Below are 16,982 nucleotides of genomic sequence, written 5' to 3' on the forward strand. Positions count from 1 at the left end.
AAATCTGATCAGAGTATTTTTATGGTGAAAGAAAAGTATTTTCATTTTAATCATTCATATTCAGCAACAGGGAAAATGCTCTATGTACACACTGGCTCTGAATAACACGTTTCACTCCTGTTTCAAACCTGCTATGCTATTATTGCTTTGATGATTACATAGTTCAATATAAAAGGCATTTCCACTCAAGATTCTCAATAATAAGTCTGATAAGGCAGGTCACCTCCCAATGATAAAAGCTTTTATGCAAATATTACAGGTATTATGCAAATAAAGCATGGATATCAGACTCACTATAATTGGGATTAAAAAGACAACTATAAGAATACTGCATATTGATACACTATGTTTTTGTGCATTCATCTGGCATTCTCTGCCTTTCTTCCTCATCTTTGAAGTGCTAAAGTATATTTATACTAGAAGTTATTAATAGACTTAATGTGGGAACTATGTATTTGAGAAAGCAAGACTTTCTGGATAAGAATCTCCAAATATTTTCCATTTTATGTTTTTATGACTTTATAAAACAAAGAGAGAGTGTTTTACGTGCAACACTTGCAGAGAGAAATAAAGCTACATTTCACTCAAATCCAACTGAATATATCAGACACAAAATATAGACATGAAGCAAAGTATGATAGCAGCAGTGATTCTTGGGGGCCACGTGCAAAATTCAATGTTTTGCTATCTATTTACATCACAGTGGTCAAAAAAGAAATGTGCCAAAACTCCCTTTCCCATTCCACTTGAACTGGTTCCCCACAATTGAAACAAACATCTCCTGTGACATTAAGTTGTCATCAGCTTGTGTGATCCCCAGTTCACTCAACCTTTTCTTCTTCATCTGGCCTTTTTGTGTGGAGGCAGCAACTAGTTCATTTACAATTTCACAATTGCCTTCAACTTGCTCAGAAAGGTCAGCTCTCGCATAAAGCTCCATTTTACCAGTTGCACACTGAATCAGCTCTTCCAGATCCACTCTTTCAGCTACATCTGCCTCTCCACTTGTCTGAACTTTAAGTGCTTTATTTGCTGAAAAAACAAACAAATTATAACAAATTGAGTTAAATATACAAACTAACCAACTAAAACATGTATTTCTACAGTCTATCAGAGGTTTTAATTTTTTTCTGTCAAGGGGTCCTGCGTCATTTGACTGGACTTTTCAAACTCTCTGCCATAAGTGTCTCAACAAGCAGTTGTCTTAATTGTCAAGGTTTCCTGACCTTCATACAGGATTATTAACTTCGAATTTTCTCTTTTTATCCTAGATCTCATTCATTCAACAGACCTCTCCTGGATATTTACTAAGCACTGTATTAGAAGCTAGATACAAAGATAAACAGAACAGTACTAGTACTTTAGTTTCCCTAAAGGAACTCCCAATTTAGCAGCTTTATAAGTGACTGCCTGTGATAGGCAGAATTCTAGATGGCCCTGTGATGCCTGCCCCTTCTTACTTTCATGACTGGTAAATGGTAAAAGGACCTCGCAGATGTAATTGAGGTTACTTATCAGTTCACCCTAAGAAAAGGATATAACTCAGGTATTCCTAACCTAATCATACAGATCTTTAACAGCAAGGTTTTCCCTGGCTGGCTGAAGAAGAGGAAAGCATAAAGAGATTTAAAGCGTGAGAAAGATTTGAAGCGTGAGAGATTTGCTTTGAGGGAGGTCCTCTGTTGCTGCAATGGAGGGGGTCATGGGGCAATAACCCAAGAGTGATCCCTAAAAGCTGAGAGCAACCCCTAGCCAACAGCTGGCAACAACAATAAAAGAGATCTCTGTCCTACAACCTCAAGGAAATTGATTCTGCCAACATAAGGAACTTGGAAGCAGATTCTCCCCCAGAGATTTCAGATAAGGGCCCTGCCCAGCTGATACCTCACTTTCACCTTTGTGAGACCCTAAGCAGATAACTCAGCCAAGCTCACCTTAACTTCTGACCTATAGAACTATGAGGAGAAAAAGAACTAACAGATAGCTGGAGTGGACCTTGAAGGATGAGAAGGACTACTCATCATCCTTTAAATGTTCCTCACCCATTCCAAGGCATAATCCTGCATGGCTGAGATTTCATAGTGATGTGGGTCATGGCTTGGAATTCAAGAATTTCCTGCAAATCAAAACCACAGTGAGGTACCATCTCATGCTGGTCAGAATGGCTGCTATCAAAAAGTCTTTGTACAAACAATAAATGCTGCAGAGGGTGCGGAGAAAAGGGAACCCTCTTACACTGTTGGTGGGAATGCAAACTAGTACAGCCACTATGGAGATCAGTGTGGAGATTCCTTAAAAAACTGGAAACAGAACTACCACACGACCCAGCAATCCCACTGTTGGGCATACACAGTGAGGAAACCAGAACTGAAACAGACACGTGTACCCCAATGTTCATCACAGCACTGTTAACAATAGCCAGGACATGGGAGCAACCTAGATGTCCATCGGCAGACGAATGGATAAGAAAGCTGTGGTACATATAAACAATGGAATATTACTCAGCTATTAAAAAGAATGCATTTGAATCAGTTCTAATGAGGTGGATGAAACTGGAGCCTATTATACAGAGTGAAGTAAGTCAGAAAGAAAAACACCAAAACAGTATATTAATGCATACATATGGAATTTAGAAAGATGATAACAATGACCTTTATGTGAGACAGCAAAAGAGACACAGATGTAAAGAATAGTCTTTTGGACTCTGTGGGAGAGGGCGAGGGTGGGATGATCTAAGAGAATAGCATTGAAACATGTATATTATCATATGTGAAATAGATCGCCAGTCCAGGTTGGATGCATGAGACAGGGTGCTTGGGGCTGGTGCACTGGGATGACCCAGAAGGATGGGATGGAGAGGGAGATGGGAGGGGGGTTCAGGATGGGGAACACATGTACACCCATGGCTGATTCATGTCAATGTATGGCAAAAACCACCACAATAATGTAAAGTAATTAGCCTCCAATTAAAATAAATTAAAAAAAAAAAGAAATTCAAGAATTTCCAACTGAGTTAGCTCAGCTTTGCTGCCAAGAAAGACAGCTGTCAGGGAGACATTTACTTTTACAAATAAAAAATAGAGGCAAACTCTATGATCCCCTCCATTCAAATGCAGTTTTCAACCAGGCACGTTCATTTTCCTGCCTCCATCCTTAAATGCCAAAAGGATTTGTTAGCAATAGCCTAGTATATGCTAGAATATGCCCATCCTTATTCTATACATTTAGAGAAAAACAAACATGATAAGGGAACTGCAGGACTACAGAAACCACACATCAAGGCTTTGACCAGCTGACCTTGAAAGTTTCTTTCACACCTAGATTCCATATTATAGCTTTACCAAGCTTCTCTATCTCTGTGCCTAAGTGTATGCTAGTTGTCTTTTTTAAAAGAGAAGATTTCTATCTTTAATCAGAGCTTAATGCTGAAATAAACTAGGTTGAGATTTTATTTAGAAAATTACTAAATATACCATACCTTCATTTTCATCTTGGGCATCTTCTTGCAGATCAGAGAAAATTGTAGGTTTCACCAAGACAACACCATAACCTTCATTATTATGTATGACATTATTCACCATGGATATTTTGGGAATGTCATAATGTTCATCTAAGAAGTCCTGTGACATGGAAAACAAATGTTTCAAGGAACTGACACATTCAACACTGCCTGCTTTAAAAATCTTCTCACTTTCTTCAGGCTATTCTAAAAATAAAATAGAAAGCTATGCTTATTAATATGTGGTAGCACAATCTGAGCTCTGAATGACACAGCATTCCTCTGTTATTTCTGCAGATCTATGGACAGCAAAGTATTCACAAGAGATTTTCAACCACCAACTATTGATATCATTAAAATTTATATATTGTTTATGCTTTTTTAAAACAGAAATAACATGGGGATTTCATAAAGCATAACTGTTTCTTAGGTAAAACCTAAATTCTCAGTTTAAAATTCTAAAACCTAAATTCTACCCTTTGGAAAGAGGGCATCTCAGCAGGGACTCACCTTAATGAGGATCCCTTCCTTGCAGTGATGGATCCCGTTATCACTCAGAGTGCATTTACTCCCGGGATATATTTCTATACCAGCACCCTACAAATTACATTTTACAGTAATCACAGTCAGGTCTAAATAGGCAGGACTATAAAAGAAGGTTTATCACTTCTTAGACTTTTAATGTAGCACAAATATAAAGTGTTTTATAGAAAGTTTTATCAAGTATTTCTAATCAACATTTCCATTTGCTTAATTTCCAGCAAGCTGTCTATCATTTATCATATTCAAATACCATACAGAGACACACACACACACACACACACACACACACACACACACAACAATGGCTAAGAGTTTCAACACTTGATTACTATTTCACTCTTTCATTCTGGACAAATCAGTTTTCTGATTCTTCCCCAAAAATGTCAGTTAACAATTACATTGAAAGAGGCACATATTAAAAATAACCATTCTTTTAGATATACTCAATTAGTTGGAGAACAGTGTTCAAATCTAGTAACATATTGTTAAATTGTAGATAGAAATAAGGCTCTCTATTTTGAAAAGCACACCAGTTCAAGAATATCCCAACATAACTTGAAAATCATTTCTGTGAATTAAAATAACTAATGCGACTACTAACGCTAATAATAACGACTAATGTTACATGAGTAGCTGATTCAAACGCCCTGTTTATGCCCTGACAGTAGCCAGGACAACCCATGCACGGCCCAGTTCTCTCACATTTACCCTGGCACCAAATGGTACCAAAAAAGAAAGTAAGAGGAACAGGAATAATTTATCTCCTGACACTATGCTAGGCACTTTAGTAAGTAAAAATTTCACTCAAACCTCTATGATTATTCAAAAATTCACTTTTAGGATAATTTCATACACAATATCATTTGTGTATGAAGAAGAAGTTGAAGAAGAGTTGCAATTAACCATTTATGACCTATCTATTGAATGTATGTTGAGTTGTTTCCCTAAGGAATGGTAGCATGTACCATGAGAAAATATTTATTACTTCCCCCTTTAGAGATTACTGATATGTAGGGGCATGGTCACTACACACCCACCTAACTCTCTGTAGAAGTCGTAAGATCTGTGAAATGGGCCTTCAGCTAAGACTTTCAGTTTGTAGCTATATACAGAAATAGATTTATGGGCAATAACATTAAAAATACATACACAATAAAACAGTTTAAATATCAAATTATCAGGAATCATGTAAAACCTGAAGAGAACAACTTAAGCCAGCAGCCACCTAGTAACTGGGACAATCATGTTCAAAATATATTATGAAACTGAACAGATATTTAATAACTAAAAAGAAACTGAAAAGGCTGCCTCTTCTAAGATGATGGTACAAATAAAACTCATGGGCATTAATATATAAAACAAACATAATACAATTGACAAGTGGAGTAAAGAAGCCAGGCTATCTGGACACCTCAACCCCTGAGAAATGACACCAACCTAGTGTAGACTGGGTTTTCTTTTTGCCTCACACTTCCAGACATGAAACTGAAGGAGCTAGCGATCCATAAACATCAGACACAGACCAGAAAAGCCTCCCCCAAATCCCACTCTCTTGAGCCAAGGAACTAGGCAAGCTTCGAAGGACAGAAAACTTTGAAACAATAACAGCTCTATTCTAGCCAAACACCATAGGAAAAAAAATTAGTCTATTCCATCCATGCTGGCAAGTGCCAAGGGGGAGCCTAGGCTTCCACCCTCTCAAGGCTGTGACTAGGTACCCCAATACTCACACAGGGGTGGTATCACTTAAAGCCAAAGATTTTCATCCCCACTATCTGGTAGCAAGTCCCTCACCCTTGTGGAGACTACATATAGGGCCTGGACTCATACCCTCAACTGATAACAAGATGCTGCACCCATTCCCTACTGGAGTGGTGTCAGAGCAGGCCCAGTGGGGGCTCTAGATTTTCATCATTGCCAGTGGTAACAAGCCCACTGCCATATGCCAGAGTATCAGTGGAGACATGTAAGAAACTAGAATTCTTACACCCACCCACCAGTAACAAGCTTTCCCACTCAACTTGGATACCAATGGAAGCCAAATGGGGAACTTGGAGACCTGGTAGTAATAATGCAGTAGACTTTACCCCATTCCCTGCTATAATAGTGTAAGAGAAGCCCACCTAAGACAGAAGACGTAGATTCTAATAATATAATACAAAACATCCAGGTTTCAGTTGAAAATCACTTGTCATATCAAGTGCCAAGAAGATGTCAAACTTAATAAAAGGTAATCAATACAAACCAAAACAAAGATGTCAGAGATGATGGAATTAGCTGACAAGGATTTTAAAGCAGCCAATTATTTTAGTGAGCAATTATCAAATACTTAAATGAAAAACAGAAGACTGGATAAGAAAATAGAAAGTCTCATCAAAGAAATAGAAAATATAAAGAACCAAATGGAAATTTCAGAACTGAGAAGTACTATAACTGAAATAAAAAGCTCAGTGGATGGGCACAACAGCATAAAGGAAAAGAACAGAGGAAAGAATCAGTGAAATGGAAGACAGAACAAGAGAAATCATCTAGTCTGATAGAGAGAAAACAATCTGAAAAAGAAAAAAAAGAACGGAACCTCAGGGACCTATAGGACAATAACAGAGGATCTAAAATTTTGATTATCAGTCATAGAAGAGAAGGAGGGTAAAGCTAAAAAAGAAAAATCAAAGAAGAAATAGCTAAAACTTCCCAAATTTGGCAAGAGACATTAAATTTACAGATTAAAAAATCTGAGAAAACAGGATAAACTCAAAGAAATCCATTTCAAGGTATATCATAATTAAACTTATAAAAGCTTAAGGCCAAAAGGAAAGGGGGGAAAAGGAAAAGTTATCCTGAATGCAGTCAAGGAAAAATAATGTCTTATCAATTAGAGAAAAAATTCAAGTAAAGAGGATTTCTCATCAGGAACCATGGAGGCCAGAAGAAAGTGGCACAGTATTGTTCAAAAGATCTAGCAGAAAAGAGTTGTCAATTTAGAATCCTATACCCAGTGAAAATATTCTTTAGGAATAAAGAGAAATCAAGACATTCTAAGATGAAAGAAAGTGAATAGCATTTGACAAAAGCTAACACAAATTCATTATGAAAATTCTCTGAAAACAGAAATAGAGGACAACTTCCTTAATTTGATACAGAATATTTACAAAAAAGCCCTATAGTTAGATTGGTGGCAAAGATGGTGAAGTGGGAAGACCCTGAGCACCTCCCCCAAGAGGCACACCAAAAATAAACTATTTACCAAAGGGACTATCAATGAGAACTATCAGGTAACTAGCAGAAAATATTTCCAACAATTAAAGTTACAAAGAAGGAACTGCAAAGAGACAGATAGAAAGGGCAGAGACCTACTACAGTCAAGGCCTACACCCCCAAGGTAGGCAACCCACAAACAGGAATTAGGCAAAATGAGGTGCAGAGGAACATGTTCCAAAAAAAGAAACAAGACAAAAATCCCATAGGCAATCTACCTGATAAAGAGTTCAAGGTAATGGTCAAAAGATGATTGAAGAACTCTGGAGAAAACTGGATGAATACAATGAATTTAACAAAGACTTAGAACATATAAAAAAGAACCAGAGATGAAATGCAATAACTGAAATGAAAAATACACTAGAAGAAATCAATAGTAGATTAAATGATGCAGAGAAACAAATCAGCAATATGGAAAAGAGATAGAAATCACTGAAGCTGAACAGAAAAAAAGAATGAAAAGAAATTCGGACAGTTTAAGTGGCTTGTGGGAGAACATTCACATTTTAAGGATCCCAGGAGAACACCAAGAGAAAGGGGCAGAGAACACACTTAAAGACATAAAAGCTGAAAACTACCCTAATCAAGGAAACAAAAATCTAGGTCCAGGAAACAGACAAGAGTCCCAAATAGGATCAAATCAAACAGGACTGACCATACCAACACATATTATAATTAAAATGGCAAAAATTAAAGAGAGAATATTAAAAGTAGCAAGGGAAGACTTCTCTGGTGGTTCAATGGTTAGGAATCCGCCTACCAATGCAAGAGACACAGGTTTGATCCCTGGTCCAGGAAGATCCCACATGCCGTAGAGCAACTAAGCCCAGGCACCACAACTACTGAGCTTGTCTGCGGCAACTACTGAAGTCCATGTGTTTAAGGCCTGTGCTCTGCAATAGAGAAGGCACTGCAATGAGAAGCCCACATACCACAGTGAAGAGTAGCCCTCACTTGCCATAACTAGAGAAAGTCTGTCAGCAGCAACAAAGATCCAGCACAATCAAAAAATAAATAAAATTTTAAAAAAGAAAAGAGCAGCAAGGGAAAAGCATCATGTTATATACAACGGAACTCCCATAGGCTATCAGCTGACTTTCCAGCAGGAACTCTGAAAGCCAGAGGGCACAATATATTTAAAGTGATAAAAGGGAAAAAACTAAAATCAAGAATACTCCATCTGTGAAAATAATCTGAAAAGTATACATACACATATATATGTTTTAACGAATCATTTTGCTGTATACCTGAAACTAACCCAATGTTGTAATATATCAGCTATGTTTGAACAAACAAACAAAAGAAAATCCCCATACTGGACAACAGCCGATAAAAAGGCCAGCATACCTCATGGGCCACCCAAAAGAAGAGAAGGGCAACAGGGATGACAGGGACATATTGAGACACTCCTGGCCTGAAATGTGGTGGGAAGGAAGATACCGTGCAGGGACAGTGAAGATAAGAGGGGGTTAAGGAGAAAACTGGAGCCCAAAGGATGCATCCCACCATCCTGGCTGCATCACTCCCTTTTTACTGAGATACAACTCACATACCATGCAATTCACCCAGTTAAGTTTAATGTATCATTCAATAGTTTTTAGTATATTCACAGAGTTGTACAACCATTACCACAGTCAATGTTAAAACACTTTCATCATTTTAGGTCAAGACCCTGTACCCTTCAGCTATTACCTCCAATCCCCTCTTCCCCACTCTATGCCCAGCCCTAGGCAACCACTACTTTACTTTTAATGCATATAGATATGGCTATCCTGGACATTTCACATAGAATGAATTATATACTGTGTTGAAAAAAAGAGAGATAATACCTTATCCAGCAAGGCTTTCATTCAGATTTGATGGAGAGATGAGAAGTAAAGCAAAAAACTAAAAGCATTCAGCACTACAGAACCAGCTTTGCAAGAAATCCCAAATGGAATTCTCTAAGCAAACAAGAAAAGGTCACAACTAGAAACATGAAAATTATGAAAGGAAAAGCTCATTGATTGATAAAAGCAGTTATACAGTAAAAGTAGTAAATCAACCATGTACAATGCTCACAGGAAGATTAAAAGATATAGTAAGATCATCTATATGTGCAATAAGTAGTTAAGGGATATACAAAAGGATGTAAAATAAAATGTCAAAAAACAGAAACTGTAGGGGCAGGGGAGTAAAATGCAGCGTTGTTAAAAATGTATTTGAAATTGAGATTAGCAACTTAAAATAATCACATATACATAAAAGTTGATATACATATAAATCTTACTGTAACCACAAATCAAAAATCTATAATAGACACACAAAAAGAGAAAGGAATCCAAACATAACAGTAATGACAGTCATCAAATCATAAGGGAAGAGAACAAAAGGAAAGAATGGAACAAATAAAGAACTACAAAAACAACCCCCAAACAATGAACAAAATGATAGTAAGTACATATCTATCAATACTTTAAATGTAAATGGACTAAATACTCCAATTAAGACACAGAGCAGCTGAATGGATATAAAATAAGACCCATGTATATATACTGTCTATAGGAAACTACTTCAGATCTAAAGACACACAAACTGAAAATGAACGAATGAAAAATGGTACTCCATGCAAATGGAAAGAAAACTTTGGGATAGCAATACTTATACCAAACAAAACAGACTTGAAAACAGAAACTGTAACAAGAGATAACAAAGGACATGACATAAATATAAAGGACTAGACCCAACAAGAAGATATGTCAATTGTAGATACATATGCTCTGACACTGGAGAATATAAAGAAACTGACAGTAATACAATAATAGTAGACTACTTAACACCACCTCAATGGATACATCCTCTAGAGAAAAAATCAATAAGGAAACACTGGCCACATGGACTTAATAAATACCATTCCATCCAAAAGAAGCAGAAGACATCCTTTACAAGTGCATATGGCAATTCTACAGCCAGAAAACAAATCTCAAAATTCTAGAAAACTGAAATCCTATCAAGCTCCTTTTCTGATCACAATGGTATGAGACTAGAAATTAACTACAAGAAAAAAGACTGCAAAAAACACAAACATGTACAAACTAAACAACATGATACTAAATAAACAATGGGTCACTGAAGAAATAAAAAAATACCTGGAGACAGATGAAAACAGAAATATCCAAAACACAATGATGAAAATAGAAACACAATGATCTGAAATCTATGGAATGCAGCAAAAGCAGTTCTAAGGGGCAACTTTACAGTGAAACAAGCCTACCTCAGAAAACAAGAAAGATATCAAATAAACAACGTAATGTTAAAGGAAACAGAAAAAGAACAAAGAAACTCCAAAGTCACGATAAGGAGATAAATAACAAAGATCAGAGTATAAATAAATGAAGTAGAGGCTGAAAAATAATAGAAAAGTTCAATGAAATCAAGAGCTTGTTCTTTGAAAATATAAACAAAATTGATGAACCTTGAGCCAGACTCACAAAGGAAAAAGAGAGAGGGCCCAAATAAAACCAGAAATGAAAGAGGACAAGTTACAACTGATACCACAGAAATACAAAGGATCATCTAAGATTACAAGGAACAATTATATGCCCATAAAATGGACAACCTAGAAGTAATAGATAAATCTCTAGAAATGTACAATCTTTAAACACCAAATCAGGAATAAATAGAAAATATGCACAGATCAATTACCAGTAATGAAATTGAATCAGTAATTTAAAAAGCTCTCGGCAAACAAATGTCCAGGACCAGACATCTTCCAAACATACAAACATACAAACAGTTTACATCTATCCTTCTTAAATTATCCCCTAAAATTGAAGAGGTACATTCCCAAACTCATCTATGAGGCCACCATCAACCTGATATCAAAACCAGAAACAGACAACACACACACACACGCATCACAGGCCAATATTCTTGACAGTCATAGATAAAAAAATCCTCAACAAAATATTAGCAGATAGAATCCAACAACACATTAAAAGGATCATATGCATGATCAAGTGGGATTAACCTCAGAGATACACAGATGGTTCAATATCTGCAAATCCATCAACATGACACAACACATTAACAAATGAAAGAATAAAAAAAATCATTTGATCATCTCAGTTGATGCAAAGAAAACTTTGAACAAAATTCTATATCCATTTATGGATTCTCAACAAAGTGTCCATTAATGGAATATACATCAATAAAATGAATGATGTACAGCTAATACCATACTCAATGGTGAGAAGCTGAAAGTATTTTCTCTAACATCAGGAAAACATGACAAGGATGCCCATTCTTGTCATTATTATTCAATGTGGTACTGAAAGTCTAACCACAGCAATCAGACAAGAGATAAAAGAAATTCAAGTAGGAAAGAAGTAAAACCATCACTGTTTTCAGATGACATGATACTATCCATCAAAAATCCTAAAGACATCACCAAAATCCTACTAGAACTCATCATGAATTTGGTAAAATTGCAGAATACAAAATTAACATACAGAAATCTGTTACCTTTCCATACACTAATTATCAGAAAGAGGAATTTAAAAAACTATCCAGTTTACAATCACATCAAAAAGAATACCTAGGACTAAATCTAATTGAGGAGGTAAAAAGTCTGTATATTTAACAAGACTTCCCTGGTAGTCCAGAGGTTAAGACTCTGCACTTCCACTGCAGGGTGTGTGGGGTCAATCCCTGGACAGGGAACTAAGATCCCATATGACATGTGGCATGGCCAAGATAAAAAACAAAGCTGCACTTAGAAAACGTAAGAAACTCATGAAAGAAATCAAAGATGACACAAATGGATGGAAAGATATACCGTGCTAGTGGATTGGAAGAATACTGTTAAAATGACCATACTACTCAACACAATCTACATATTCAAAGCAATTCCTATCAAAACACCAATGGCATTTTCCACAGAACTAGAATAATTCTAAAATTTGTATGGAAACACAAAAGACCCAAAATAGCCAAAACAATCTTGGGAAAGAACAACAAAACAAGAGGTACCATGTTTCCTAATCTCAAGCTATACTACAAAGGTATAGCAATCAAAACAGTGTGGTGCTGGCACAAAAACAGGAGAAATCTTTGCATCCTAGGGCTAGACAAAGAGTTCTTACACATAAAAGGAAAAAATTGATAAACTGGGTTTCATCAAACTTTAAAACTTTGCTGTCTGTAAAAGCCTCATGAAAACTATGAAAAAACAAGCTACACACTAGCACATCTGTAACTGATGTACCCAACTGAGGATTCGTATCTAGAATTTATAAAGAACTCTCACTCTACAGTAAAAAAAAAAAAAAAAATCCAATCAGAAAATGGACAAAAGTCATGAATTTTCCACTGAAGGTAAGGATGGCAAAAAAGCATATGAAAAAATGTTCATCATCATTAACCACTAGGGAAATACAAATTAAAACACACCTATCAAAATGGCTAAAATTAAGAAGTAGTGAAAATACCAAATATGGATCACTGGATCCATAATATCAAACCAAAACTTGGATCTAATACAAAAAATTGGATCAAAAATACCAAATTGGATCATTCAGACTTTGTTAGTAGGAATGTAAAATGGTACAACTAATCCGGAAAACAGTTTGGCAGTTTCTTTAAAAAAAAGTAAGCACACAACTAACCACATGTCCTGCAACTATACTCCTAGGTATTTACCCCAGAGAAATGAAAATGATGTTCACACAAAAACCTGTACACCAATGTTTACAATAGCTTTATTAACAAAATCCCCAAACTGGAAACAACAGATGTTATTATTCAACAAGTGAACAGTTAAAAGTGTGGAACAATCATACATGGTACCACTTAGCAATAAAAAAAGAACCTATTGGTAGATGCAACAACCTGTATACAGATCCAGAGAACTGTGGCAAGTGAAAAAAGCCAATTCCAAAGGGTATATACTGTATTTACATAACATATTTGAAATGATGAAATAACAGAAATGGAGAACATATTAGCATTTGCCTGTGATTAAGGAGAAGGTCAGAAGGAGAGGCACATAGACAGCTTTAAAGAGCAACATGAAGGATCCCTGTAGTGATGGAAATATTCAACTTAACTGAATTTTATCCTGGTTGTGATGCTGTACTGTGGTTTTGGAAGATGTTACAATTAGAGGAAACTGGTAAAAGGTACATATATAGGCTATTTCTGTATTATTTCTTACTACAGAATGTGAATCTACAATTATCTCAAAATAAAAATTTGATTTAAAAACAGCAAACAAGCCTCAATTACTACATCACTTACAAAGTTACAACTTAAAAAGTCTAACCTCTGGATGCATGAGACAAGTGCTCGGGCCTGGTGCACTGGGAAGACCCAGAGGGAGCGGGTAGAGAGGGAGGTGGGAGGAGGGATCGGGATGGGGAATACATGTAAATCCATGGCTAATTCAAGTCAATGTATGACAAAAAGCACTACAATATTGTAAAGTAATTAGCCTCCAACTAATAACAATAAAAAAAAAAAAAAAAAAAGTCTAACCTCTTTTTAAAAGGTATGACAGAGAAACTGTGAGATGTATTACCGTCTTCCTAATAATCTGTTTTGAAGATGCTAAATAAGAAGAACATTATACAATTGAGTCTGGCCAACTTAATGCATGTAAGTATCTGAAGTTCTCTGAAGAAAGAGAACAGAAGTATGCATTTACATCTTGTCCTACATTTTATTTATCTATTTAGAACTTAAACCTAAGCTACTCCCCAAAAGGGTAAGAGATGATTATACCTTGGCACCATATAAATCTGAGTTCTTCATTAAAAATTCTGCTGATGTTCGTACTGTGACTCCTGTAGTCTCACACTGCAGCACACAGTTTTCCAATGTAGTCTTGCCACGGTGAATGACTATGATGAAAACATGCAATCAAATGCTTTAAGAAGTAATGTATCTTTTACAATATTAGAAATGGCCTAGAGTTGATAGTAGATACAGTCTAAATAATTCTCATTTAAACTTTGTTACTGAAATTATGAATTCTTATTTTATAAAAACAATGACTATTTTGAGCTATTTTCTTTTTTTTTTGTTTGTTTTTTGTTTTTTTTTTTTTTGAGCTATTTTCTAAAATCTAAAAGTGGTATTTTTAAAAAAGAATGACTTGACCTCAGAAATGCAAAATCATGTCAAAAATCACTTCTCATTACAAAAAAAAATTAAGAAAGTAACTTTCATGACTATCTTACCAGAGAGAAGAAAAGGAGGCCCAATTCAAAATAGGGGATACAAATCCCAAGAAACAAATACTATCACAATGTGAAGATAGCTGGTTTGAGTCCAGGACTAAATCAAATACAAAGAACACAGACCACATATTGGAATGTTCTAATAGAAAAAAATGATCACTCAGAAACAAATATTAAACTAACAAATTTTCAAGAATACAATGAACTATTTTTCATTTTAGAGTAAGCTTCCTAAGTTGTCAAGCTATGTACATAAGTAATCAGCTTTTCATACTACTCAAAAGTGGTATTTCATTTCTATCTTCCAGGAGAAGTAAAGTTTTTCTTCAAAGCCTGGAACAAATAATAAATAAAATATTCAGATATTTACTCAAGATTCCTTCTACGGCATCATGCTGAACAAATTTTATGCTTGAGATTTTAATATCCGCACCCGTACAGTCCACAAAAGTGTCTCCTTTGCCCCTCTTTTCTATTACAATATCATCTGGTAGACCATATCCTAAGGAAGAGAGCAAGAACATTTAGGATGGGGGAAGGGAAATGTCTAAAAACAAAATTTCTATGACACATTTTTTCATCTCAAATGACTCCAAATGATATTTGAGACCAGTCAACCCAGTTACATGTAAATAAAATCGAGGGATGTCCCTGGTGGTTCCATGGTTAAGACTTTGCCTTCTAACGGAGGGGGTGCAAGTTAGATACCTGGTTGGGGAGCTAAGATCCCACATGCCTCATGGTCAAAAAACCAAAACATAAAACAGAAGCAATATTGCAACCAATTCAATAAAGACTTCTTTAAAAAAAAAAAAAAGGTCCACATCAAAAAAAGAAAAATCTCTTTAAAAAATAAATAAAATCTATTTCTCCACATATCTATCTTAAGTTTTACCAAGGTATACAATTTGTTAACAATTGCCTGCATATCAAGAAGACTACCCCCATCAGTCACCTCATGCCGGTTTCGGCAGTAAACTCACTTATAAAACTGCTACTAAAAAATAATAATAATCTCAAGTACTCATAGCTGGGTCAGAAGGCTTTAATGCATTTAGTCTTTATAAGATTTTACTTCCCAACCCAAAGATTCTATTATTCTAATGTAGTTAGGTTTGAAAAAGCATAGGCATTTCTCAAGATTTTCTCTTTTTTATATTCTCTTAACCAGGTTGACCCAAAATCTGACAAACTGGCTTAGAACAGTTTTAACTATTGGAAAAATAGGTCTACCTTGTTAACCAATAAAAAACATTGTTCTCTACAAATCTTAATCAAACTAATAATGCAGGTAGACCTCTGTGGGCTTATGAAAAACAGGAGTATCAAAAACTAGAAAATGTTGCTTGACTTTATCATAAACCAGAATTACACAGACAAAGCTTTAAGAATTAATTCTCATTGTCTAAATGTCAAAGAATCATTGTTGAGTCTTTGCTTGAGGAAATGAAAGTAGTAAAACATTAAACAGGCAAAATCTCTAAAGTTTTCTACATTTGAAGAGGGTGGGGGCACTAGAGAATGCAAGAGAACTACACCCACGGGAATGCTACTAATGCTGTATTCTGGATGACTAGATTGTAAACTGTTTCCCCTGATTCTTTTTAGTGTCTATGTGTACTTTGCACATTTCTTAAAATAGTAACTTTTTATCATCAGAAAATTAAAAATATAAAAAGAATGGCCATGTTACATTATATAAACAAGTTACATAATCCTAGCCGTTTAAAACACAAAGCCTTAACCTAAGTGAATGCATTTTCTAAACAAGAAAAATCCTATTATAAGTACTATTAATACCATGCAAATAGTGGGTACTCAAAATATATCACTTGTTATAAGTGTTAGCTATAGATCAGATAAGCTATCATATAAGCTTTAATTTACCTCATGAACAATTGCTCTATATAGTCACACTAGAGATACCGTGATTCCCCAAATTCTCAGAAATGCCCTATGTTCATATATTTATAGTCATTCTTACACTTAACTATCAGAATTCTATATGGTTATTTATGTGCTTAGTTGCTCAGTTGTGTCACTTTTTGTGACCCCATGGACTGGTGCCTGCCAGGCTCCTCTGCTGGTGGACTTTTCCAGGCAAGAATACTGGAGTGGGGTGCCATTTCTACCCCAGAGGATCTTTCTGATGCAAGGATCAAACTCTCATCACTTGCATCTCCTGCAATGGCAGGTGGATTCTTTACCACCAGCACCACCTGGCAAAGTGAAAGTCGCTCAGTCGTCTCTAACTCTTTCCAACCCCATGGACTATACAGTCCACAGAATCTCCAGGCCAGAATACTGGAGTGGGTAGCCTTTCCCTTCTCCAGGGGATCTTCCCAACCCAGGAATCGAACCCAGGTTTCCCACATTGCAGGCAGATTCTTTATCAGCTGAGCCACAAGGGAAGTCCAAGAATACTGGAGTGGGTAGCCTATCCCTTCTCCAGGGGAATCTTCCTGATC

General features: G+C 35.9%; 1 protein-coding gene across 2 annotated transcripts in view; it reads right to left on the reverse strand.

Moving 5' to 3' along the window:
• Window positions 1–494: 494 nt before the first annotated feature.
• Window positions 495–16,982, reverse strand: part of SHCBP1 (SHC binding and spindle associated 1) — a 33,777-nt gene continuing 17,289 nt past the window's right edge. The window contains exons 9-13 of one of the 2 annotated variants that reach the window (XM_043898363.1): window positions 14,885–15,016; window positions 14,057–14,175; window positions 4,010–4,096; window positions 3,479–3,620; window positions 495–1,032 (exon numbers count right to left, since the gene is read on the reverse strand). In XM_043898363.1, coding sequence (XP_043754298.1) covers window positions 707–1,032; window positions 3,479–3,620; window positions 4,010–4,096; window positions 14,057–14,175; window positions 14,885–15,016 — 806 coding nt within the window. In that variant the 3' untranslated portion in view covers window positions 495–706. The remainder of the gene's footprint in view (window positions 1,033–3,478; window positions 3,621–4,009; window positions 4,097–14,056; window positions 14,176–14,884; window positions 15,017–16,982) is intronic. The other variant, XM_043898364.1, reaches the window with a different exon arrangement.

The sequence above is a fragment of the Cervus elaphus genome, chromosome 4 (assembly GCF_910594005.1).
Source record: "Cervus elaphus chromosome 4, mCerEla1.1, whole genome shotgun sequence".
Classification (NCBI taxonomy): Eukaryota; Metazoa; Chordata; class Mammalia; order Artiodactyla; family Cervidae; genus Cervus; species Cervus elaphus.